This window comes from Otolemur garnettii, unplaced genomic scaffold (assembly GCF_000181295.1).
Source record: "Otolemur garnettii isolate 467f Iridium unplaced genomic scaffold, OtoGar3 scaffold00139, whole genome shotgun sequence".
In the NCBI taxonomy this organism is placed as follows: Eukaryota; Metazoa; Chordata; class Mammalia; order Primates; family Galagidae; genus Otolemur; species Otolemur garnettii.
The window spans coordinates 164504-190182 of NW_003852534.1; the positions used below are offsets into that span (position 1 = coordinate 164504).

Here is a 25679-nt window from a genome sequence, read left to right on the forward strand (position 1 = left end):
AAAAAAGCTGGGCGTTTTGGCGGGCACCTCTAGTCCCAGCTACTTGGGAGGTTGAGGTAGGAGAAATCACTTAAGCCTGAGAGTTTGAGGTTGCTGTGAGCTGTGACGCCACGCACTCTACGGAGGGTGACAAAGTGAGACTCTGTCTTAAAAAAAAAATAAAAATAAAATAAAGATTAAAAAAAAAGAGAGATAGGGCTGAAGGGATCCTCTTGCCTTAGCTTTCCAAGTATCTGGAACTGCAGGTGTGGGACACTATGCCTGGCCCCTGGCCCCTTTTAAAAACAAACTACGTCATAACATTAGAGTATTTTGACACTTTTCAATTTTTACTCGATTTTATTTCAGAAGAATTAAAATACTGGCTCTCAGTGTAGGCCTTTAAAATAAACTTCATGAGATAAAATTTACGAAGCATAATTCACCTATGTTGCAGCTACAGTTTGGTGACAGTGAGCTGGGGCAGGCATACACACCCCACTACCACCTGACCCAGCCAGTCCCCAGTCCCATCTCAAGTGCAAAATTGATTTTTGTCCCTATATTGTAGTTTTATGTCAGAATTTCATTTTATATGAAATATATAAAAGTGTGGATTTCCTGTCTAGCTAATTTCTAAGTGGCATCCTAATGCGTACACCATAATTTGTTTTTCCATTCACTGTTGATGGACAGTTGGATTGTTTCCAGTTTGGGGCTATTCGGAGTAAAACTGCTATAGATATTCCTGTGTAAGGGATATTTTGTAGATGAATATTTTATTTCTCCTGACTAATTTGTTAGGATAGAAATTGATAGTTTACATGGGAAATGTGTGATTAACTATGTAAAAAGCTGCCCAAAGGGTCTCTAAAGTGATTTTCAGGCTTTCACCAGTCTACGAGAGTTCTGGTTATTCCACATCCTCACCAACACTTGGAATGGCCAGTTTTAAACATTTTACTTATTTTAGCAGCACCCATAGCTCAGTGGGTAGGGCACTAGCCACATACCCCAGCCTGGGCCAGCTAAAATGACAACTGAAACAAAAAAACAGCCAGGCCTTGGGTGGGTGCCTGTAGTCCCGGGGAGGTTGAGGCAAGAGAATCGCTTACACCCAAGAGTCTGAGGTTGCTGTGAGCTATGATACCACAGCACACTACCCAGGGTGACAGCTTGAGACTCTAATTTTATTTTTTTAGTTATTTCAATGAGTGTGTAGTAACATCTTGTGGATTTAATTTTCAGATCTCAGATGTCTAATGAACCCTTTTTTCCTATGTTTGTCTTTCAAGTATCCAATTATTTTTCCATTAAAAAAAGTGCAGTCTTTTTTTCAGTTGTAAAAGATATTTAAATATAGATATATACTCAACATTTTTTCCCCAGTCTATGGTTTGCCACCTTATTTCCTTAGTGCTATCAGTTAAATTTTTGGAGGTATTATTTTAAAAACCCACCCAAGGTGTCCTCTCCAGTGTTGGTGCTTACACTTTGTATTTGTCAGACTAGATTATTTTTCTGCACATGTCACTCAGGTCTGTTCTTTTCCTTCCCAGTATGTTTCTCTTTGCATATTTTCAACTGGGGTGTCTTCAGGTTCAGTGCTCTTTTAAAAAATCTTCTGTTCAGACCATCTCAGATATGGTGTTTTCAACTCTTCCATTTGGCTGTTCCCTGCATTACATTTGCACTGTCCTTTAAATCTCTGGCATATCTAAAATAGGCATTTTAAATCCTTATCTGATAATTGTATTAACTCTCATGTCTGGGTTTTTTTGATTGATTCTTCTCCCAGTTATGGGTTATGCTTTCCTTTTTCTACTCACGACTAGTAAAATTCAATGGTGGCTATGCCCAGTGTCTAGATCTTGGCTCTTCTACAAAGCACGGCCAGGCACTGGTAACTTGCAGGTCAGCTGACCTCTTTAAGGCCTGTTTTCAGGCTTTGAGTGCATAGAGAGTGAACCTCAGGGCCATTTTGGCCTGTAATGGAGGTGAAGCCCACTGGACTATGTCCCAGGTGCACCTGGTCCGGCTGACCCACCTGCGGAGACACCTGCACCAAAATCTGCGCAGGGAGCTCCTCCCCTGCAGCCCATTTGGGCAGTGCCTGTAGACCCAGAGATCAGCTTCTGCCTTGCCTCTGGGCATTGCCCCTCCATGTGTGTCTGGAAAGTGCCCTCCGGCAGAAAACCTGCACTCATGTAATTTGCTCCATCACTGTCCTCCACTCCTAAGACACGGCCTTGCCAGCTTTCTAGGTGCCGACGGCGCTTTCAGTCCCAGCTTCTCTACCACGACCAGGAGCTCTCAGTAGACCCACCACTTGTCCTTTGATGGTGGGGTACGTAGACCACATTTGTCAGATGTTTTTCCTACGTCTTGTCCATTACAGGGGCATTTCTCTGCACCTTATTGATTTAAAGTAAGGGAACTAAACTTCTATCCTGGAATATGAGTTACAGAAATTGACTCCCTATTTGTCATGTCTTTCGAATTTGCTTATAGTGTTACTCCTTTTGTCTTTAATGAAATCAAATTCATCTTCTAAGTCTTTCTTTCTTTCACCTAAACAAGTAATTTTCAAGTTCAAATGGAAAAATAAAGAGCTAGGAAAAAAATATGTAAAAGAATAAGGAGAGAAGCCAGCTCCACCAAAAACTGTGCTGGGAGCTATCATTTCAATAATGTATTGAAGCAGACGCAAATACAGGCAGAAACATCAGCTTTACAAAGTAAAACGTTTAGAAACTGATGCAATCATGCGAAAAAATTAGAGTATAATAAAGACAGCTTCGCACATGTATGTTGAAATGTATTGGATAATAGATAATGATCTTTTGGGGAAAAACTATGAATATTCATTCACAACTTCATATTACATAATTAGTCCAAATTCAGTAAAGATTTAAAATGTCATAGAAGAACCAGGAATTGAAGGAATGTTCTGCTTCAGTATTAATTGTACAAAAGGCTTAAGTGGGGCAACAAATTTCTATTTTTGTAAGTGATCAGAGATCATGGCACGTCTACATTGTGGAAACAAAGAAAAACTACAGATATGTGAATACTGAAGAAAAAAAGGTTTCCCTACTATTTATAGCCATCAATACTATTGGCGGTGTTTGGTATGGGCATTAATCGCTTGCTCCCTCCTGCCAAGCAGACAGACTTGCTTTCATTTCCAGCTTTTGTAGATACTGCTGCTGGAAAGTACTTTTCTTGGGACAGACTCTTAAGAGTTGGAATTAATGAGTACAAAAAAGAATCCAAATTCTTAAAGGTTTTTATTACCTTATCAAAACTTTCCCAAAACGTTACCTATGTAGAGAACCTGTGGGGAGGCTGAGCAGGCACAAGGCAAGGGTAGGGATGGGGTAGCTCACTGCATACCAGAGAGCTTTGCTTCTCCTCACTTACATTTCCTGTTTTTCTCTTCTGTTCTTTGTCTGTTTTTCTGATGTCACCCTCCTTCTGTCTGTAAATTTAATTATGTTGCAAATCTATAGCTCAGCTTGTTGTTTTTCAAATTTATTTATAGTTTTTAGCATTTGCCTTTATATAGCAGTATCTTTCTGGACTTTCTACTGTTTTCGTCTTTCTACTTATTGCCAGGAATAAAGGCCTTTATTTAAAAAACCGCTGAGTGTGGTGTTGCAAACGTGTAATCCTAGCACTTTGGGAGAAGGATCGCTTGAGCTTAAGAGTTTGAGGATACAGTGAGCTGTGATTGTGCCACTGCACTCCAGCCTGGGCAACAGGGTGAGACCCTGTCTCAATCAGTCAAACAACTATTACCGTCTATTTTCTTTCAGAGCTTTTATGTTAAACATTTGATTCACCTCAAACTTACATTGGTATAGGATGTGAAGTAGGAACCTAATATTGTAAAAATATACAACGTAATTTATTGACTAAGCTGTAATAATTAAAATGCCACCTTCATGGAAAAAAAAGAAAAATATTACTAGTTAAAAATATTTATCAGAGATGACATAGTAGATTAATAAGTATTCCGTGACAATTGGTAATTTATATCAAATGAAGTAAAATTAGATTACAATATTATTCATATACAAAACTTACAATGTATTAAAGGATAAAATATTAAAAGAGGCTCAGTGGATAGGGTGCCAGCTACGTACACTGGAGCTGGCAAACAACAATGAGAATTAGAACCAAAAAATAGCCAGGTGTTGTGTAGTCCCAGCTACTTGTAAGGCTGAGGCAAGAGAATCGCTTAAGCCCAAGAGTTTGAGGTTGCTGTGACCTGTGATGCCACAGCACTCTACCCAGGGCGACACAGTGAGATCCTGTTTCAAAATAACATAAAATATTAAAAGAAAAATTTAATACTCTTAGAATAAAAATAGAAAATATCTTTATCATTTGGGGTGTGAAAGAATCCCATAATCAAGGTACAATAACAAAGGGAAACTATAGATGTATTTAACTATGTTAAAGTTAAAAAACATATCAACATACATTTAAAAAATAAAAATAAAAGCCCGAGACTAAAAGATATTTGTCATACATATAAACTAGAGATTTAGAGTCTAGAATATATAAAGATCTTCTAAACATCAATAAAAATAGTATAACAGAAAACTAGGCAAAGTGTGCAGTTAGTCAATTCACAAAAGAGGATATCTAAGGTCAACAAAGATAAAAAATTGATCAAATTGACAAGGATGCAGGGCTGTGCAAAGACTGACCATGAGTTGCCTTCTTCTTTTTTTTTTTTTCCTGAGACAGAGTCTCACTTTGTCACTCTTGGTAGAGTGCTGCAGCATCACGGTAACCTCAAACTCTTGGGCTCAAGTGATCCTCCTGCTTCCCAAGTAGCTGGGAATACAGGCACCAGCCACACCACCTGGCTATTCTTTTTTAGAGACAGGGTATTGCACTTGCTCAGGCTGGTCTTGAATTTGTGAGCTCATGCAATCCACCCACCTCAGCCTCCCAGAGTGTAGGATTATAGGGTTGAGCCACCGAGCCTGATTGAGTTGGCATTTCTTATCCTTTAGATAAAAAAAAAGTTAAAAATCTGCTAATGTTGGTGTAGGTTAAGGGCACAAAGAGAAGCCTCATGCTTATCGGTGTCAATTGACACAGTTGCTTCAGAGAACCAGTGCAGCAGAGAGGTGCAAATTCACCCCAGGGATGCTACCCAAAAGGTATGCCCACCTGGCCCCTATGAATGTGAACTATTTGGGAAACCAGTTTTTACCAGAGCAGTTAAGGAGCATAAGAGATCCCAGGTGGCTCCTAATCCAATGATGAGTATGTCCTTATATTATAGGGAGGAGGAAAGGGCCATGTGGCCATGGGGGGAGCCTGGAGGGGCCTGGGAGACTCCTAGACTACCCACTTCTGGCTTCTAAGACTAGGAAAGAATAAATGTTCTCCCACTGTGAGCCAATCAGTCTGTTAATTGTTACAGCAGCTGGTAGCAGGTGTAAGACTGTTCACTGAGGAAATGTCATTAACAGCAAAATAATAACAAATAAAAATAGATACATTTATAAAAGCAAAACCCCTAAAGTTTCCTTAGTATTAAAATGAAATCCTATGCAGAACATCAAATAAACTAGAACAATGTATATGTTAACATGGAAAAATATTAATATCGAAGAGTAAAACAAGTTACATTAAAGATATTTGGGTGGGATACATTTATGTGAATGTTTTAAAGCATATACAAAAATAAATATGTATTAAGTATGGGGATATATGTTTGTGTGTAGACAAACACAAAGACACCTGGTCTGGTGGTGAGTGGGGTGCTGGGAGGGGCCAGAGTCAGGGAGACACACAGGAGACTGAGGCAAACACTCACTTTTCCCTCAGGCTATTGTGGATCACAGAGGAAATGTTATTGTCTATAGTCTCTTATGTGAGTCAGACACTACACAAAAATTATTGCGCACAAACTGAATATCATATATATATATAAAATATTTAAGATATTAATGGAAACATGCCTATAGCTCTAAAAATTCATATTCTGGATAAATACTCCATCAATTGTCTGTCATTTGAAATCTGACTTCTCAGCCCTGCACATATGTGTACTAGGCAGACACACAGATGACACTCAGAAGACAGGTGGCTGGCGGCAGAATGTGTGCCAAATACTAAAGTGTATGTCATGTATGTGTGTATAATATTGATAATTCTGAAATCTGAATTTTAAGGACTTAATATAAAGTTACTTCTCATTTTCTCAACAATCACATACTTGTTTAAAATAAAACTATCCCATTTTGCTGATAGGGTTGAGATACTGAAAGTCTGACACTTTTTATTTTCGATGGTGAATATGGAGAAGAAGCAGAAAATTCTCAGAAGCCCATAATTCTTTTATCAGGAAGGAATCTCAAGACATCCATTCAAAATGATGCCAGTTTGCCAGTATCCTCGTAAACTTGCCTATTAGCAATACTTTGATCGAAAGGGCCTTAGATTTAGAGGGTTTCAGAAAACATACACATGAAGAAAATTCCAAGTAAATATTTGGGCCTTTAAATACAATTTGTGGAGGAAGATTTTAGCCATAGTTTGAGTAACATAGTAAAGGCAGTGATTTATTTGGTATTCACCAAGTGATCAAGGAAAACATACAATCAGGGGTATTTTCAATTTTCCAATGAAGTATTACGGTAAATGGTGAAAACTCCACTTAGTGAGTACACACTCAGATGGACCTAGCTTCACTTTTTTTCATTTTATACTGTTAGCAAGGTGAATGGGGAAATGGCAAGAGAAGAGCTTTGTGTGCTTATACAGGGCCAGGCAACCTTTCTTTCTCTGGGCAAACTGGAAGAATAGTTCCCTGGGGCCACACATTAAAAACACAAATGCTAACAAAAGCTAATTAGTAAAAAAAAAAGGTCAGAGCAAAATTTTCACTATCTGACTTAAGATTAGCAAAAAGAGCCATCACAAAATCAGCATGTGGCCCCTAGGCGACAGGTCAGACACCATGAATACAGGACCTTTATTAAGTGCTGTTTGCATTGTGATTAGATAATGTATTTGTTTTCTGACTTTTCACCGGTACCTAAGGAGCATAACTTTAATTTTCATAGAATGACTAAGCCACAAGTGGGGACTTGGCTTTATTCCTGTGGTGCTGAGCCAGCCAGCCACTCACACGTGTCCTACCTGTGCCACAGCACGGAGCTCATGTGTCACTTCTGTAGGAGGACAGCTAAGGAGTGTGTTTTCTCCACCCTCTCTGTCCTTGTCACTTGCTAGATGAAAAGGACCTTGATGGCAGAACCACAGAGACAAGGAGAGAAGATCCCTGAGTCACAGGGAAAAGGAAACTGTTGCTGCCTGAACACCCACATAAAGCTATTATAGGAGGGAGAAGTTACTCTTACTGTGTAAGCAAAAGAGTTTTGGGGACCTATTTATTTATTTATTGAGCCAGAGTCTCACTATGTTGCCCTGCGTAGAGTGCAGTGGCTCACAGCAACCTCAAACTCTTGGGCTTCTGCAATTGTCTTGCCTCAGCCTCCGAAGTAGCTGGGACTACAGGCGCCCGCCACAATCCTGGCTATTTTTTTGGTTGCAGTTGTCATTGTTGTTTGGCAGGCCCAGGCTGGATTCAAACACACCAGCTCCAGGGTCTATGGCTGGTGCCTTACTTAGCTGCTGAGCTAATGGTGCAGAGCCAGGGACTTACTTATTGCAGCTAACTACCCTAATTATTACAGAGAAAAATATTTCTGATTTTTCCCTGCTATTTGCTGAAGAAGAAAGGTAGAGAATTTTAATATTCTAATTTAGGAAGAGATTTGACTCATTTTTACATACATTTAATCATTTAGGAGGTAGAAAAATGGGTAAAATACTTATCAAATATGATTATACTGTATGTTAATATTTATATCTCTTGTAGTATTTACTATACATAGTATTTATTATTTGCAAGTCTTTTACAAAAAAACCCAAACAGTGTTTTTGCCTTTCCATTAAATGTTACAGTGGATAAAAAGATGTGTCTGTCATGTTGCTATACCCATCAGTACTCATACCTTAAAATAATTTAACATTCTAGGGTTTGACCCTGCATTTTCCTTATTCAGACCCTACCATGCTGTGTCCTTCCTACAGCAACACCTTCCTGCTCACCTGTGGCAACTGAGGTGTAGACAGGAGGCAAGAGCCACACAGCAGGTTAGAGGGGCCAGGTGAGAACTGTTACTGTGACAAAAGGCCCAAGGGATCTCTGTATAGCAACCCAGGCTGTAAGAATTCTCAGAAAGCATGAGCTTGGAAGAGATCCAGGCCTCCTTGGAATAAGTCTGGTCAAGCCACGGAATAGCAGAGGCATCAACTACTGGGCTATGTTGGGGTGCTGGGCAGAGCCCACTGTCTGGTGGTCAGCTGCTGCTGCTGTGGACGTGTGGAGGTCTGGGTACTGCCAGGCCATGGAGGCTCTGGTTTCTGACTGGATGGAGCTATGGAGAGAAGGGAACCTTACCCTGCACCCTGGCTGGAGGACTTAGCTGGATGGCCTCCATGCTGCAAGGCCCTCTCCCAAGGAAGCTTAGCATCCTGTCCTTTTTAATGGAGTGACACTTTCAGGAATTCTGTTGTTTATCCCTAAGCATAACTTGGTGGGGGCTGTGTGTCAGAGAGTTGACAGTGGACACAGAGGGTGGTCAGCTACACATGCTCTCCTTTGACCTGTTAAGAATGGTTTTTACATTTCTTAAAGGTTGAATTAAATAAAAAGAAGAAGATTTTCTACAAAAGGATATTTTCAAAGACACAACAGGTCAAACCATGTTAGAGGTCAGCAGTGACAGATGCATGGTTCAGCTCCATTTTGATGACAAGAAAGACCACCAAGGGCCATGTGAGCAGAATGCTGCACCTAGGCAGAATCCCAGCAGCAGATTGCATCGCAAAATACTCAATTATTACTATATCCTGATTTTCATCAATAAAATATTGGCGGAAGTTTGTCTTTTCTCTTGTTATAAAAGCTTCTATGTAGTATCCTAAATTTAACCTCTTGGTTCTCATAGCCTAATACATGCACCATTTGGCCCTTTGCAGAAACAAAATAGCTGACATCTGGCTCATGGAAATACAGTTCCTTCCTCAAGAGCAATTTTAATGCTGCTTCCTACAGGAGTCCATTTTCCACAGCCTTCCGGTAAGGACCCTGCCAGGCTAGACCCTGCTGGCCACCTGCCTGGGGTCACCCAGTTGTCCCTAGGGAAGGGTCTGCCCAATTCTGCTACTGCCTCAGGGGCACTGAGCTTCCCCACCAGGCTGCACACAACCAACTGCACATCTGGTTCACATGACCAGCCAGCACTGCCCACCACTGACACAGTCAGCTCTCCAAAGGAGTGCAGGTCCCCATCTTGCCTGAGGCTTCAGGCTCTTCTCCTGACACTCAAAACCTCAGGTGCCCCTCAGCACTTACAACTTAAAGCACCATTTTGGTAATTCTTAAGTTTTATTTATTCTTTAACTGTCTCCTAAATCCCCTAAATTGCAGTCTGGCAATGTCAGCCACAGCACCTCCAACTTAGCATATTCTGACATTAGCACCCGTCCCATCTGCCCAGGGGCCTGCAAGGCTCCTCTCCTGTAGGCTCTCACATACAGCTCATGCTCAAAACCCAGGGCAACTATGACCTGCCTGCCTTGGGCTAGTGACCTTGAAGAATATAATCAAAATAGATGCAGAATCTAAGGACATTTCCCTCATTCCCTACACCATCCTGGCCCAGAGAATATCATTTCCTGTTAGGTCTATTAGCAGCCTCCAAGTTGTTTCTCTGTTCCCTGTTTTGACCGGTTGGCTGTATGAAGAAAAAAAAAAATTTAAGACTCTCTAAACATGTAAGAAGTTCAGCCCTGGAGTCTGAGTCACAAGCATCTTTGCAATTCTGCTTCTGAGATTAAAGCATAGCTTCCTTTGTTCTTATTCTGTAAATGACTCCCCTTTCACCTACTGGTCTCTGTTGCAAACTAACTGCCTCTTTTATTGTCCTGCACCCAACTAGACCACATGGTGTCCAGGACACCTGTCACATCTTCAGGGTGGACTATTAAATGCACCTTTCCTGAAAGAAAAGGAACACTTCAACTAATCTTATTATTGCAACTGTGCATTAAGGCTTACACAGAAAGATGTTAAAATTCTGTTAAATGTTCCTGGGTTTTGTCTATACATGCATAAGCAATCTCAAAGTTCTGTATTTTGGAACACTGACTTCCATTCTTTAGAATCTCTGCTTCCTGGACAGCTGTCCTCAACTTTGCATTGAGTTTAGTTTCATTGAAGGCTCTTCTTTCATCTGTAATTTTTATTTTGAAGGAGAGTACTGCTTTCTTTTGAGACATTGTAGAAGCCATGCTGTGATTAAAAAATAATAGATAAAGGACTATACTTTTATTATGGTAATTGACAGGAAAATAGAGTAAAGTTTGGGTCCTTCCACATCTGGCTGCTGGTGCAGGGTGACGTGGAGGCTGATTATAAAGCTGGCAGGTGATGCTGAGGTGCCACCAAGGTGTGGAAGTGCCTTAGTAATCAAATAAGAATGCTCACCTAACTCCTAAACGACATTAAATGCCTAATGTTGCAATGGTAGGTTGAAATATTATAGATAGTTGGTGCCACACCAAGTCACTGAAAGCAAATGTGATGTCTAATAGTGTCAGTTCAGCTGTCTGGGCTTGGAAGGCAACACACTGGAAGATGCACATTGCTTAAAACTAAAGCCATGTGTGTACAAATCTCCAGCCCTATGCATGTTTATTTTACATGACATTGTGACACGTTGTCATCTGTAAGGTTCATGTTTGAGAACTATGCAATTGAGTTCCACAAAAAAACTTAAAAAACTTTTTTGTAATATTTTATGCTTTTATTGTTGGGCATCCTTAGCCTGCTGGGCTGCATGTGGCCTGTGGGCCATGTGTTGGATGTCCCAGTTTAGGTGCTCAACACATCTGAATTAGCTCGCTGTAATAAGAATTTCTTCTTTTCTTCCTTTTGCTCCATATTTAATTTAATTTACTTTAGAAGCAGCACTTTGCCTGCTTCCATATGCTGCAGCTGTCACACTGAGGAGCAGGTACCCCAAGTCTGCACTATTAGGGAAGCCATACAACCGTCCACTGAGGGACCTGTGTGGGAGCTGACAAGGGACAGTTCCCAAAGCCCTTCCTTGCTGCAGAGTTCTGCCTCTATAAGGGAAGAGTCTGAGACCAAAGTCAGGCTCAGCTGACCAAGAGGCAGAGCCAGAATCCAGTGCACTGAGCTGGTCTGTCACATGGACCAGTAAACTCTTTTTCTGTTAAAGCCAATCTAGACTCTTATTTTCTGACATGTGCAATTAAAAGCATAGTAAATAATACGTAAAGATTATCCCCTCAAAAGACTTTCTACTTGGAATTCTCAATCGGGCAGTACTAGATAGTCAACTAGGCAGATTCCTCAGTGGAGAGTTAGCTGCTAGTAAACGCCCTTGACCAACGGCTTACTGTGCAAATACAGCAGCGGAGGGGCAGGACAAATGCAGCCCTGGCCTGTGCACCACCCTCTTGCTGAGAACTGCCTGTCGACAAGGCTGGTCACAGGATGTCTTCAGTGTGTCAGCAGAACTACAGAAAGTATCACAGATTCTATTAAACTTCTGATAAACTGTATTGCCAGGTCACAGTTATGTGCAATAATTTGTCAGAAAATATATAAATAAAAAATTTAGATATTAGCCTCAATTCCTGTCCTCAGCCTCTAATAATGGCTCACCCACTTTTCCTCAGCTATGTCACAGGCACAGAGTACAAACGCTGATATCATATTCTATCACATCACTGAAGTTACAAAGATACGGGTCATTACTAAGGAAGCCTCTTAAACCTTAAATCATAGTTTGCATCCAAAAAAAAAAAAAAGTTTTAAGTCTCTTGAAGTCCAAGATCAAGCCAATTTTCTATAAATATTTGATTTTTTCCTCTAAGGGAAGGGTGGCTGCCAAGTTTCAAGCTAAGATACTCACAGATGTAAGGTTTTCTTTAAAACCCAATTAAAATGTTTGAAATTTTCCATAGTAAGACAATTTTATAAGTATTAAAAAGGGTTTATAGGCTCGGTGTCCACAGCACAGTGCTTACGGCGCCGGCCACGTACATCAAGGCTGGTAGGTTCAAATCAAGCCTGGGCCAGCTAAACAACAACGACAATCGCAACAAAAAATTAGCTGGGCATTGTGGTGGGCACCTGTAGTCCCAGCTATTTGGGAGGCTAAGGCAAGAGAATCGCTTAAGTCCAAGAGTTTGAGGTTCCTATGAGCTGTGACGCCACAGCACTCTACCGAGGGCGACACAATGAGACTCTGTCTCAAAAAAAAAAAAAAAAAGGTTTATAAAATATAGGGAAGGAAACTTTTACTTTGGAAATTTCAAAAACTAAGACCTGGAAGTAATTTTACCTATTGATTATATATCAACAAACTCAGGGCTAAGGCCACTGGGAGCAAAAAGTGACATGAGAATCCCACCTGCAGCAGACTACAACCCAAATTGGGGGCTGACTACATTGTGTCCAATCTAGACCTTCACCAAGGGCCAGAGCTCAGGATTCCCAAATTAGTACCTCTATCATTATTTTCTTCAATAGACTCAATTATGAAAGGAGTACCTATGGGAGGAGCAAGCTTAGTAAATTTGCTTTTCCAAATTTCCATTAATTATATGTTAATCAAATTATTAAAGCACATAATTTATGTGAAAAAGAGGCTAATTTACTAAACTAGTAAAATCCCATCCAAAAATAAACTAGAATATTGCTCAGGATATATTTAGAATTCATTAAATTTTAGCCAAAAACTAAAGGAACTGTAATCTTTCAAGAAGCTCTGATATGTTGACTTTAGCTACTTTTATTAATAAAATATTATTTTGAACACTGTCAAAAACTTATGATCTTTGTTTTTTAAGTCAACTCTTGTCTTTCTATGGGTTCAATTACTCTCTCCTAAGAAGATAACGCCTGTCCGTTCTCAAAATCAAAACCTGGGTTTCTGGTGAGATCATTAACTTTCCTACTCCAGACTTTAAACCTAACTGACCACTGAAATGTCAACAAGTTGTGTGGCCTGTGCGTCCGAGCCCAGTCTGTGGATGGAGGGCAGAGAGTGAGAAGTGAGGAGAAGCCCCCTTTGGGGTAAGAAAATCCTTCATTTATGTCTCCTTTACCTCATCCTCAACTGAAGAGTTGTCTCGGCTCACACATGATCACACGTGCTGCTCTGGTCTGATCATTTGGTGTAAAACACGATTCTTTCTAAAGAAAGTTTAAAAATTCAACGTGTCTAGGTCTTAAACTTCAGAGAATCATGTCTTTTTAGGGGGCTGCTGGCAAATAAGCCAACGTGCTCATTGGCTGTTACGGCAGTGACACAAGCATCGGCTGAGGGACTCATGGACTTTATGACTATCCAGCAAAGTCCAGGCAGCAAAGCAACGTTCCCTTCAACTTGTATCAAGTTTGTTATTTTGACATACCAAATCCTTATTTCTAAGTAGTGAGAAATCTGAGAATAAAGATTTCTTAAATAGAATAAAAGTATCAAATCACTCGTGATTAGCAAAGTTTTTTTTTCTTTTTCTTTTTTTTTTTTTGAGACAGAGTCTCACTATGCCGCCTTTGGTAGAGTGCTGTAGCATCACAGCTCACAGCAACCTCCAACTCCTGGGCTCAAGCAATTCTCTTGCCTCAGCCTCCTAAGTAGCTGGGACTACAAGCGCCCATTTTCAAACGCCCAGCTATTTTCTTATTGCAGTTGTCACTGTTGTTTAGCTGGCCCAGGCTGGGTTCCAACCCGCTAGCACAGGTGCATGTACAGGCTCTGAGCCTAAGCAAAGATTTTTAAAAAAAATTTTTTTTTGAAGTTTTACAAAGGATGAAGGGTAGTGTTTACTCGTTTTACAGAAATTTTAAGTAGAACATCAGTGAATCAAATAAACATCCTTAAACATGATGAACCGGATGGAGGTTATTACTCACTTGATTATTTTAACCTCCAACTAATTTGTAAACACCAGTCGTTGTGCAGGTATTTTAATAACAGGCCAGCCTGATGAGGGGAACAGCCTCCTAGACTGACACCTGCTACCTCTCTGAACTGTGTGTGGAAGTTTTCTGACTAACTCATTATAATTCAGGCATTTCCCCACATCTCAACAAAAACACCTCAAAAAACAAGCAGACAGAAAAGAAACCAAGGCCAGACCCAGACCCCCTGGTGGCCAGGAGGGTCAAATCCAAGAACCAGCCTCTTCAACTCAGCTTCCGAAGCAGCACTGGCAACACTAACTTAGCTGTTGAAACGAAGCAATAAGACACATTTTCAGCCAGCAGGGTAACTCTCAGTTCCTCAAGGTTATCAACCGATTCAGAACAGTTTCATACTTCTTCAAAAAAGAAAAACTACCAGGCTGGGCGCAGCATGGAGCCCCGCCTCCCGCCCAGGGATTTTCCCTGCGTTCCTGGGCGGCCAGGTGGGCGCAGGGTCAGACCCTCCACCCCCGCCGGCCTCACCCTCCGACCAGCTTCGGAACAACCTGCGGCGAAGGGCAGGAGAGGGAGACGCAGTGGCTACCTCTCAAAACTGGGGGAGGGCTTTCTCAAGAATCAGAACTGTGGGTAAACTTTAGTGAAAATCACCGCAGTCAAGTCTCGAGAACTGGAGTCTTAGATCCTATTTGAAGGAGGTTCTAAGTTAACAAGAGCCCAGCAGTGACAGCCCCGATACGCTGCCGCCCCAGGCCCGGTTACTCACTCTTCGCCCGGCGTCCCGCACACCTGCACCCCGCGCACCTGCGGAAGAGGAAGCGCCGCGCGGCTCCGCCTCCGGGCGGGGCGCACGCCAGGTGCGCACAAGAGGCAGGTGCGGGGGAGGCGAGCAGCTTCCGCGTTCGAAGCGCAGCACCACTTCACTTACCTGGCGGCACAAACACCACCAGCCCCCGGAGGAAGGTAGCACCCCACCTCCTCGCTCTCTTTTTAAATGAGTAAATCAAACCCACTAGCCCACGGCAGGTGGCTGCTTGCAGAGGCCTCGAATTGGACACCTCGGCCCTTGTCGGACGCAGTTGCCCGCTGCACTGCACCTACACAGCCCCACGTGCGCTTGGGTCAGGCCCCGCCCCCTCTAGGGCCAGAACTGATTGTCTCCGCGGGCTCTTTGAGGCTGACTGCGCAGACGCCGGCCCCCCTCCACGCCCCGGAGGCACTGGAGCCAGACTGCGCAGGCGCGAGCGGAGTTTGTGCGGGGGTGGAGGACTGCTATGCGCGTGCGCGGGGGCCGCGCTATTGGGACGCGATTTTCCGGCGCCTGTGCGCGGGAAGATGGCGGAGGCGGTACCCAAGTCAGTGCTGTTCGTGTGTCTGGGTAAGTTGGCTCCGGCTAAACCCGCCCTGACTTTCTCTGGAGGACTTGGGACCGCCTCTGCACTGTGGACTGCGCCGTTAGGCATGGAACGTGAGCGAGAAGAGGTCGAGGACCAGGAGGCCTGGGTGGGCGACCCGACGCCTCTCTGGCCTGCGCCCCTCCCGCCTCTCGCCCCGCCCCCTCTCCCGCCCCACCACTCCTCTTGCCCGCCTCCTCTCCTCCTCTCTCGGGTCCCCTCTCCTGCTCCTCTATTCCTCCGCCTCGGCTGCCCCTCTAGTCAATCCTGCCCAGCCCGCTCCACTCTGGTCCACTGGTATTTGCAGCCACCGACCCTCCAAGCCAGGGTTCTTCCGATGGTGGCGGGGTAGGCCTGGGGCTACCGGATTGATAAGCTCTCTTGGGGACCTGCTGAGACCCATGATGACGTTGCCTTTCTTATTATTTTCATTAGCCGCGGACTCAAACTTGGAACCGATCTAAAGGGATTTTAAATGCTATGGTTTAGAGTTTCTTGTTGTAAAAAGCAAGACTGGGAGAACTTGGTTCTCCAGGTCATTATGTGATCTCTGTCAACATGAAAAATATTTATTTTTTTAAACAATTCTTTAAGTACCTTCCAGCTCAGATTTTCTCTCCTCGAATTTTAGTACTTAGGTCTCCTTACATAAAGTAGAATTTACTGTCTCTTTAGTGTCTAGGCCCCTAGGAATCCTCCTGTGGTGTAGCACTCACTACTCAGTTACATTCTGCAGTGCCTCCACACTAAGAGGCGCGGCCTAGGTTGGCAGTAGTGCAGTTCTTGACATTTCCAGTGAGTTCGCATTTCCTGCAGAGGAGCCCACCAGAACCTACCTGTTATATCTCCTTTACTTTTTCTGGCCCAAATGCTCCAGACACTACCTTCTAGAACCTTTTATTGTTGTTAGAGGGTTGATGCGTTTATGTTATTGGGTGCCTATTTTGCCTGGCAAGCCTATTATTATATTTTGTAAGGTCCAACCTAAATATTTCCTTCTTTGGTTTCCCAGACCACTAGTTATTTCTTGTGAACCCCTTAAGACATCTTTTATTACACAAATTTTAATTATTTGATGGCCTGTGGAGATCCCAGCTAGATTATATTTTCTTGAGGGAATAATTGTGGCTTATTTTTTATTGTATTTCCAGCTTTGAGATAATATATGACAGATGCTCACTAGGCATTTGTCGTAGCTCATTTTTATGAGTGAAGTAGAAGGCTCACCTTGTTTCACTTTGATAGGCATTTTATTTTTAGGAGCTTAATTGAAGGCTCATTGATGAAATCCACAAGTTCATTAAGCAATAGTTCACTTTCAGATTTGGTACCAAATAGCATCTCCTGTATGCCAGGTTACTACTCTTAAGTAGGGATACATTTATATCTAGAGATATAAATGGCAGTGAGTAAACAGGCAGAAATTTCAGGCTCTCTAGCTCTCATATTCTCTCTTAGTCAATGGTAAGTAGTCATTGTGCTCAGTTGGCTGGTTTGAAATACTAAGGAGAGCAGGAAAAGGGGTTGGGAATGGAGGTCAGTTTTGAGTAGGATGGTCAGTCAGGCAAGGTCCCACCTGGAAGGTGACCTTTGAGCAAACTTAAAGGACTCAGGAAGCAAGCCTGGGGTTATTTTGGAGAAACTGTGGTGCAGAGAAAAGCAGGTAAATTTTTGAGGGAGAGCAGTGGCCACACTTAAGAACTACATGGAAGCCACAGGGGTAGGACGTAGTGACCAGGTAGTTTTGTTCAGTCAGGGGCCTCATCTGTCCCTGCAGAGTCAGAGCAGAAAATTTGAGTGACTGTTTTCTCATTTCCCACATTCTAGATATCTGTACAGGGAGAAGTTAATTCTTTATATACAATGGATGGTTTTGGACAGGAGTCTGCAAACACTGGTTAAAAAGCCAGAGAATACATACCTGACACTTGTGGGTCACACCAAAGCTGTAAGTAGGGCAAAAGCAGTCCTGAACAGTACATAAACAATTAAGTTCAGGTCTGTTCCAGTAGACCATATTTGTGGACACCAGAATTGGAACTTCATATAATTTTTCCGTCAGAACTTTTGAGTTTTTTCTTGCTACTCAGCAATGTAAAAATGACTCTTAGCATTATAGGCTGTACACAGAGGTGGAGGTGGTGGGCCACAAGGTGTTTTGAGTCCAGATCTTGGGAGGCCATGTGAAGCCTTGGGCTTACTCTGAATGAGATAAGCCATTGGAGGGTTTTGAGCAGAGGTAGGAAGTAATCTAAGATTAAAAAGAAGTTTTCCAGCTGTTATGTTGTGATTAGGCTGAAATTTGGCATGCCCTTTCTAGGGTAAGGTATTGATAATTGCATTCTGGGGAGATTAGATATAGATAAAAGCCATTTCACGTGATAGCCATACACAGGACAGTAAGAACTGTATGTTTTTGAAATACAAAAATTTTATTCCTTCACAGTATTTATTCAAATCCTTTTGAGACTGAAGTATAGAAAGCATGAATGGCTCTTCATTGGTAAGGCTGGTGGCAGAAAAGAACTGAGCTCCATGTTTCAGCAAGAGGACTGGGAGTGCCTTATGTTTTATAAGGTAGAAATTAGTTGGAGAATGTGGTCTGGGGCTGTGCTCCAGTCTCCTTAGTGGTGCCACTTGCTGCTGGGTGCTGGGGTCCCTCACCAAGTAAAGCAGAGACAGCTTCTGTTCTTAGCTTAACTGTTGTCTTGGTGAGTCTCCATCCTTGAAATGAAGGTGTTAAGGAAGGATACATAATAGGCTGCCTGATTTGGAAAAAGCAGGCTTGAGACTTCACAGATTGAAGCTTTTGTATAAATCTGAAGATGGCATTTATAGTTTTTGGAGCTTACTCCGTAGGTAGAACCTGAAGTACCTGTGATTAGTGATGTCGCATGTGCTCTAATCTTTAATAGCACGCTAATTTGGGGATGTCACCTTTTGAAATCAAGAGGGTGAAGTATTCGCCTTTCAGAAAGTAGATAATCAAGTATTTGATTAATAATCAATAATCAAGTTTTTGTATTGTGGCAAACTGAGCTATTATTTTTCAGCTAATGGTGATTATTTATAAGGAGTGGAGCTAGTCTTTTTATTATGTCTTTAGATGCTGCGATATTAGGCATCTGTTATTTTTTCTAGACTTCCAAATTATAACTGTCTTAATTTTGAAATAAAGTGTTTGCTATTAAAAGTATTTTCAAGGTATCTAAGGTATATGATGACAAGTAAAAAAATTCCACACCCATATGGGAGCCTTTCAGTAATTACAGTGGTGTTGAAGGTAATACCTGTTTAAAAAACTAAACAATTTAGAATGTGGAAAAGAAAAACTTCACACAAATTAGCTTATAGAGGACATCTGAGGTTTGTCTTCTCTTCCCTCGTGACATAGATAAACTTTTATAGATAAAACTTTTATCTATAAAAGTTTATAGATAAACTTTTTGCTACTGTGAAAACCACAACCTGTGTAGAAAAGAAGTCCAATGTCTGCTTAGGTCTTATGATGTAGGATGTATCAGCTGGTTTCATGGCCTAGGGAGTCCTGGTGATTCACACTAGAAGATTCTAATTCTACATGCTTACCATAAACTAGAAGATTCTAAAATTAATACAGAGTAAAATCTCACATCTGTTTAGCAGTTTCTCTTTTTCCTTTCTTCACTTTTCTATCCTTAATTCAGTTCCTAATGTTTGAGTTTGGAACGTTGCACCCCAAAGTGTGGCATTTGGTGTGCTGTGTGCTTTGACCTAAAGGAAGTTGGTCGGCCTCAGAGCACACCAGTGCAAGGTTTTGCCACCTTCCTGTCTCCTATACCTCTTTTTCCCCAGGAAGCAATTCATAGAAACCAGAATTCCTCTTACCCAAGATGGATCAGCCATAAAACCTGAAAAGGGCCCTGTCTCCCTTCTCCCAACCTGCCTTGTATCCTGGAAAAAGGTGCACTGCACAGAGAGGCCAGAAGCGTGGGCAGGCTTTGCTGTGCCCCTCTCACCTCACGGTAGATCAGTCTTTGTGTAGTCAGTCCTGCATGATTGTCTCTTGTTACCGAGCCTGAGCATAAAATTGGCTTTCCCTGCGTCATCTTTCTGAAAGCTCCTATGTCACAAAAAACTTGAGTTGAATAAGTTTGTCTTGCTTTTCTTTTATTAACCTGGCTATGTCATAGGAGTGCCAGTATGGCCCTTGCAGTGTGTGAGACGGTCTCACATTTTTATACCTCTGCGCTCTTACTTACTATTTGTTTCGTGGTAGCCCCAGGTGGTCTCTGCTTCTGTCTAGTGGACTTCATGTCTCTTGACCCTGCTGGCTGTCTACCCTTCTTAAAGGAAGGGTCTGTGTCCTGAGCAACTCTTTATCTTCAGGCATGGCACAGCGCTTGGCTCATGAATAGCAAGCAGGCATACAAGACAAGTTTGTTGAATAAATAGCATTATCCTTTCCTCAAAACCTTTGGTTTCTTCCCACTGTAGTTACACTGAGTCCAAGTCCTTGCCCAGTGTTGTAGGGCTCCTATATACTAGCTTCAGCTCACATTCTCAGCTTCACCAGCTTGAGCCTACAGTCCTCAGTGCCTTCCCTTCTTCTGCCTGTCAAGAGCCGCCTCGTCCTTGGCTGGGCGTGGTGGCTCACACTTGTAATCCTAGCACTCTGGGAGGCCAAGGTGGGTGGGTTGCGTGATTTCAGGTGTTCAGGACCAGCCTGAATAAGAGCAAGACCACGTCTCTACTACAAAAACAAAAAATAGAAAAACCTATCTTGGCATCATGGCAGGCATCCGTAGTCCCAGCTATTTGGAGGCTGAGGCAAGAGAATCACCTGAGCCCAGGCATTTGAGGTTGCTGTGAGCTATGACAATGCCATGACACTGTACTCAGGATACAGAATAAGACTCAAGATTCTGTCTCCAAAAAAAAAAAAAACCAAAAACTTCCTCATCCTTAAAACTTGTATGTGGATTTTTTTCAAGTAAATTTCTAGTAAGAAATTTTATTTTGTTTTTGCTCTGTGAATTTTTTTTGTGTTCCTGAACTGTATTGCTTATTAGCATTTATTCTCTGTATTTTATTATAGCTGACTGTTAACTCCTCTAAGTACATTGCTTGGCACATGATAGCTCTATTTTGGGAGGAGAATTTATGTTCTTTATCTTTTTCCCTTTTGTAGTAAGGAATTTGGTCCTTGTCCTAGATCTTGGGATGTCACCTACATGCCTTGAAGGTTCAGGAGTGCTGGTGGTGCCTTTGTTACTCCTAGTGCCAGCATGGTCTGTGTAAAGGAGATGGCTTGGGAGGAGGAGCCAGGAGATGGAGCCTGGCCCAGTCTGTCCTGCCCCCATAATTAAACCCCAATAGAGACCCTTCTGATGAGCTTCCTGGCAGGTGGTACTCTTGACTGGAGGAGGGCAAGGGAGCTTCCTATTAGGTACTTGGCTGTAGTGCACCCATGGAGCTCTTCCTTGGGCTGGTTTTTATTGTGTTATTGTTACTATAAAATTATAATTACAAGCGCAGTGCTTTCCTGAATTTTGTGAGGCATTATAGAGAATTATCAAACCTGAAGTAGTAGGGGACCCCCAAGGTTTTTGCCTTCAGGTCTGAAGTGAGGGTGGCCATTGGGACCCCTGACTTTGCAGCTGGTGTCAGAGATCTTAGGCAGATGTGATGGTCTGAGACATGTCCTTAACCTCAGTTTGCCTAACTCTTTGGCCAGGCATGGGGCTTTGACAGAGGCACTGATTGCTCAGTGAGAGTTTGTGTTGAATCAGTATTTATACCTAAATACATTGTTTATATATTATTTTATGAAACAATACTCATTCTTTTGTGTGATATTCTTAAAAATATGCACAGTTGACCCTTGAACTGTGTGGGTTTGAACTGCAAGGATTCATTTGTACATGGATTTTTCTCAAGCAAATGAAGATTAAAAATATGATTATTTGTGGGATGAGAAGCCTCTATATATGGAGGACTCACTCTTCCTATATGCAGTTCTTCAGGGCCAACTTGTGGGTTTACATGTTGTGTGTATTTGGTATGGTGTCCTGGAACCAGTTCCCCAAGTATTTTATTGTATTTATTTCAGAATAAGCTAGTTGCTACCCACTTTACTGATTGCATGATTTCATTCTAGGTCATTAGTAGCAACCTAAAAAACAGCTGTTTTGCTTAAGATGGTTTTTCTGATGTCTCTGTCATTTATATAGTCTGAGTACTTGGATGGGTGATATCAAATCACTGACTGTGGGCTGACTGGCTCTCCCATCAGAGCCTGCCATGCTCTGGCTGGACTGTGTCAGGCAAGAGTGCTGCCCGTGGTTTCTCCTTGGGGACAGCACAGCCTATGTGTGCTGAGTGTGTGGAGTGGTTTACAAAGTTGGCATCTGCCCTCTCATAAAACCTAATCTTCTCTTTCTGCCCCTCTTTTTTTTTAAGGTAACATTTGTCGGTCACCCATTGCAGAAGCTGTTTTTAGGAAACTTGTAACTGATGAAAATGTTTCAGAGAATGTAAGTACCACTCCTTACCTTAGGCCAACCTGAATGCCTCTGGGCAGGGAATTGCCAAAACCATTCCTTTCTCTCCCTGCAGTGGAGGATAGACAGCGCAGCGACATCGGGGTATGAGATAGGGAACCCCCCTGACTACCGGGGGCAGAGCTGCATGAGGAGGCACGGCATTACCATGAACCACGTTGCCCGGCAGGTACCGTTCTTGGACTTGAGACATGTGTTTTGTGTTTCAGTGGGTCATTGACAGCGGCGCTGTTTCTGACTGGAACGTGGGCCGGGCCCCAGACTCCAGAGCTGTGAACTGCCTGAGAAATCATGGCATTCACACAGCCCATAAAGCAAGACAGGTAGACAAGATCTTGTTTAATTTCTACTATGTAGAGTCCTATAATTTGAGAAGTTGTGAGGGGCTTATCCAGACTTACATACTAATGGAATGCCTAGTTAGGGTGAGCTCAACCAGCTGTAGCCCATTGTATCACTTCTGGTTGCACAGTACTAACAGACTAGCATGATTTTGGAATTTACTTATTAAGGTGGCATGTAAAAGTTACATAATTTATAAGGAGAGACCCTGGTTGGCAGCTGCAGCTGAGTGGTTCTCTGCATCTTGTTTCTTCTATGTGATTTTTAGGTATACATTTAGGCCATGGTGATTATTCTGCTGATATTACAAGTTTGTTGCTAGAATAAAGTTATACAATATATATACAAAACATTGTTTCAATGTAAAGTGCCTTAGAAACACAGGGTAATACTAATATCATGGACACATTACAGTCTGTTATGCCACACTTAAGTGTAAAGTTTAATAAAATCATCAACAGACACTATAATTTCCAATGAAGATAGCCTTATATTATACATTAGAAGATGCAGTTGATTTTCTAAGAGTTCTTTATAAGTACTTACGGACTGACCCTTTCTGAAATAGAATTTTCATTGGGTGGAAGAGTGAACTTTCTAAAGTTTTATACAGGTTTATTGCACCCAAATAAACATTTGCAATAATACACTTTTTACCTCTTTATAAATACCAATACTGAAATTATATTACTAAAAGGCCAAGCATGTGGAATTTATACACTATTAAGTACATAATTATAGTATGCTATCTAGCAAAATATATCCTGCTCAAAATGTGAAGTTGGAAAAATAATTACAAGACTCAATCATGATCTGTAAACAAATTTTCAGAAGTTTCTTAGTGTATATTCAAATATCCTCAAATACATCATTGATACTAAAATAGTGCAAGAAGGTATTTATATCCCAGTTTGCCTAGATAACCCATGGGCATAAGATACCTTTTGGCATAGCAGATATTAGATAAGTAATTAATTGTTTATTTTATAAAAACACATTAAGCTGATTATAAAGACAGAATGCTAAAGATAAAATTCATTTCTTAACAATACTCAACAGGTTTATAATTTTTAATCACAAATATGAGATGAAATTAAAGATACTTCTAAATAAAATATTTAGCCAATTATAGAGTTACCCTCAGGTAACTTAAAAGTTAAAAATGCTATTTATAGTTTTACAGACTATAACACAAAAAGGTATAATTTAACAAAAGTCTTATGTGATAGTTAAATATGGAATTAAGTTTCATTACTCACTGTTAAATTAGGATGTACAATGTTTTAAATATCATTAGCCTTTTTGTAATATTTGAGGCCTCGTGGTTTGTAGGAAAACAAATAGTAACACATGTAAATGAGGAATCAGAGCATTTTAAAAAAGAATAAAATTTTAAATGCTTTCATAATATGGTTGTGATGATACACCATAAAATTCCTAACCAATAATATCATTTGTCTCTTCATGTCTCTTCATATTTTTTCATACCTTGCCAGTTTCTACTTGCCATTCAAAGAATATAGATTTATTTTGAGTAATCTTTCAGAATTACAAGCACTCATCCTTTCAAGTTTTATGTTGTTATGGTCAGATTATTTTTCACATACAAAGTATATAACAAAATGGATGCAAATGAAGTATTTTAAATGCCTATGCCTTATAAAAGCAAAGTCAGAAACTTTCTTTCAGGAGTAGTTTTAATAACAGATTGGAAATAGCATTTGCACAGAATCTGATTGTTGCACTTTTCTTTTCCCTGTTGCTTTCTTTTAAGAAAATTTTCTCAGCAATGTTATTTTAAGAAATTTTGAAATACTAATAAGGTATGGTTTCTAAATCAGTCTCTCATCAGATCTTTGTCATGTTTATAAGTTCTTTTTCTTTACTGATTATCATAATTTGTGTAATAACTACTCGTACTTGTTTCTTAAAATCTTAATTTTCCCAGTACTCGCAGCCAAGATTTAATACATTTTTTTAGGGTGTTTATTTTTTTTTTACTCTTGTAGTCAGTCTCTCGAGTTTGTGAGCTCTCAGTCCAGTTAGTTAGATAGAAATTTTTGCCTTATTATGCTTTCTTTTCTTTTTTCAATAAACTTTTCATTGTCTTGTGCATAGAGGTCCTTTGACAGCTAGCTACTCTTTACTCCTTTGGAGATCAACACCAAAAATTCATTCTATCTTACTAACATTATAGAAGTGGAATTACAGTATGTACTCTTTTCGGTCAGCTTCTTTGGCTTGTCATATTATCCATGTTGTTCCTTGTAACAATAGTTCGTCATTGTTGTTCCCGGGCAGTGGATCATTTCACAATCTCTGTATCTGATCTACTCTTTTTTTTTTTTGAGACAGAATTTCACTTTGTCACCCTGGGTAGAATGCCGTGGCATCACAGCTCAGCAACCTAAAACTCTTGGGCTTATGTGATTCTCTTGCTTCAGCTTCCCAAGTAGCTGGGACTACAGGTGCCTGCCACAACGCCCAGCTATTTTTTGTTGTTGTTGCAGTTGTCATTGTTGTTTTTAGCTGGCCCCGGGGCGGGTTTGAACCTGCCAGCCTCAGTGTATATGGCTGGCACCCTACCCACTGAGCTATGGGTGCCGCCTGTCCAATCTACTCTTGATTGACATGTGGGTTGTTTCTAGCTTGGGGCTACCCAGAGAGTGCTGCTGTGGGTAAAGGGGTACACCTATTTGTGGTTCTGTTGGGTGCCCAGCATTAGACATGGCCTGTCAGGGTTGGCAGCCTCATAAAGTACATTGGGAATATTCCTTCTTTTTCTGTCCTCTAAAAAAGTTTGCTGAAGAATGGTAGTTATTTCCACTTACCACTCAGAAAAATCATTTAATCAGTTTCTTTTTGTTGTCTACCATTTTCTCTGGCTGTCTTTAAGGGGGTTTTTTGCTACTTAGTTTTTAGCAGTTTTAGTATGATAGGCCAAAATTTAATTCTTGAATCCGTGGCTTCGTGTTTCTTGTCAGTTTTGGAAAATTCTGAGCTGTTAACTTTTCATATTTTACTTTTCTTTCTCTTTTCCTCGAGATTCACCTTGTGTATATATTAAACATTTCATGTGTCCTTTTTTTTTTATTTTCCACCCTTTTTACTTTATTCTTCAGTCTGAGATTTGCTGCTGACCTGTTTTTTCATCCTTCTCCTGTTTTTAAGCCTATATGCATATACTGAGTCTGTAATTTTTTTTACTTAGGTATTGTTTGATTTTTCTGGTGAAATTTCATGTCTTGCCTTATATTAGACCATCACAGTTATTTTAAGGGATAGCTCTGACATCTGGGTCATCTGAGAATCTGCTTTTCTGTCCTGGAACTTTTGAGAGAGTTTCTGGCTCACAAAGCC

The 25679-nt window shown here is 41.2% G+C and overlaps 2 protein-coding genes across 3 annotated transcripts in view; one reads left to right on the forward strand and one right to left on the reverse strand.

The window, feature by feature from the left end:
• Window positions 1–14822, reverse strand: part of SH3YL1 (SH3 and SYLF domain containing 1) — a 48479-nt gene extending 33657 nt beyond the window's left edge. The window contains exon 1 of the mRNA XM_023518426.1: window positions 14808–14822. Coding sequence (XP_023374194.1) covers window position 14808 — 1 coding nt within the window. The 5' untranslated portion in view covers window positions 14809–14822. The remainder of the gene's footprint in view (window positions 1–14807) is intronic.
• Window positions 14823–15352: 530 nt separating this feature from the next.
• Window positions 15353–25679, forward strand: part of ACP1 (acid phosphatase 1) — a 14583-nt gene continuing 4256 nt past the window's right edge. The window contains exons 1-3 of one of the 2 annotated variants that reach the window (XM_003798553.3): window positions 15353–15419; window positions 21877–21950; window positions 22187–22300. In XM_003798553.3, the coding sequence (XP_003798601.1) occupies window positions 15377–15419; window positions 21877–21950; window positions 22187–22300 (231 nt within the window). In that variant the 5' untranslated portion in view covers window positions 15353–15376. Of the gene's footprint in view, window positions 15420–21876; window positions 21951–22032; window positions 22147–22186; window positions 22301–25679 lie in introns of both variants that reach the window. The other variant, XM_003798552.3, reaches the window with a different exon arrangement.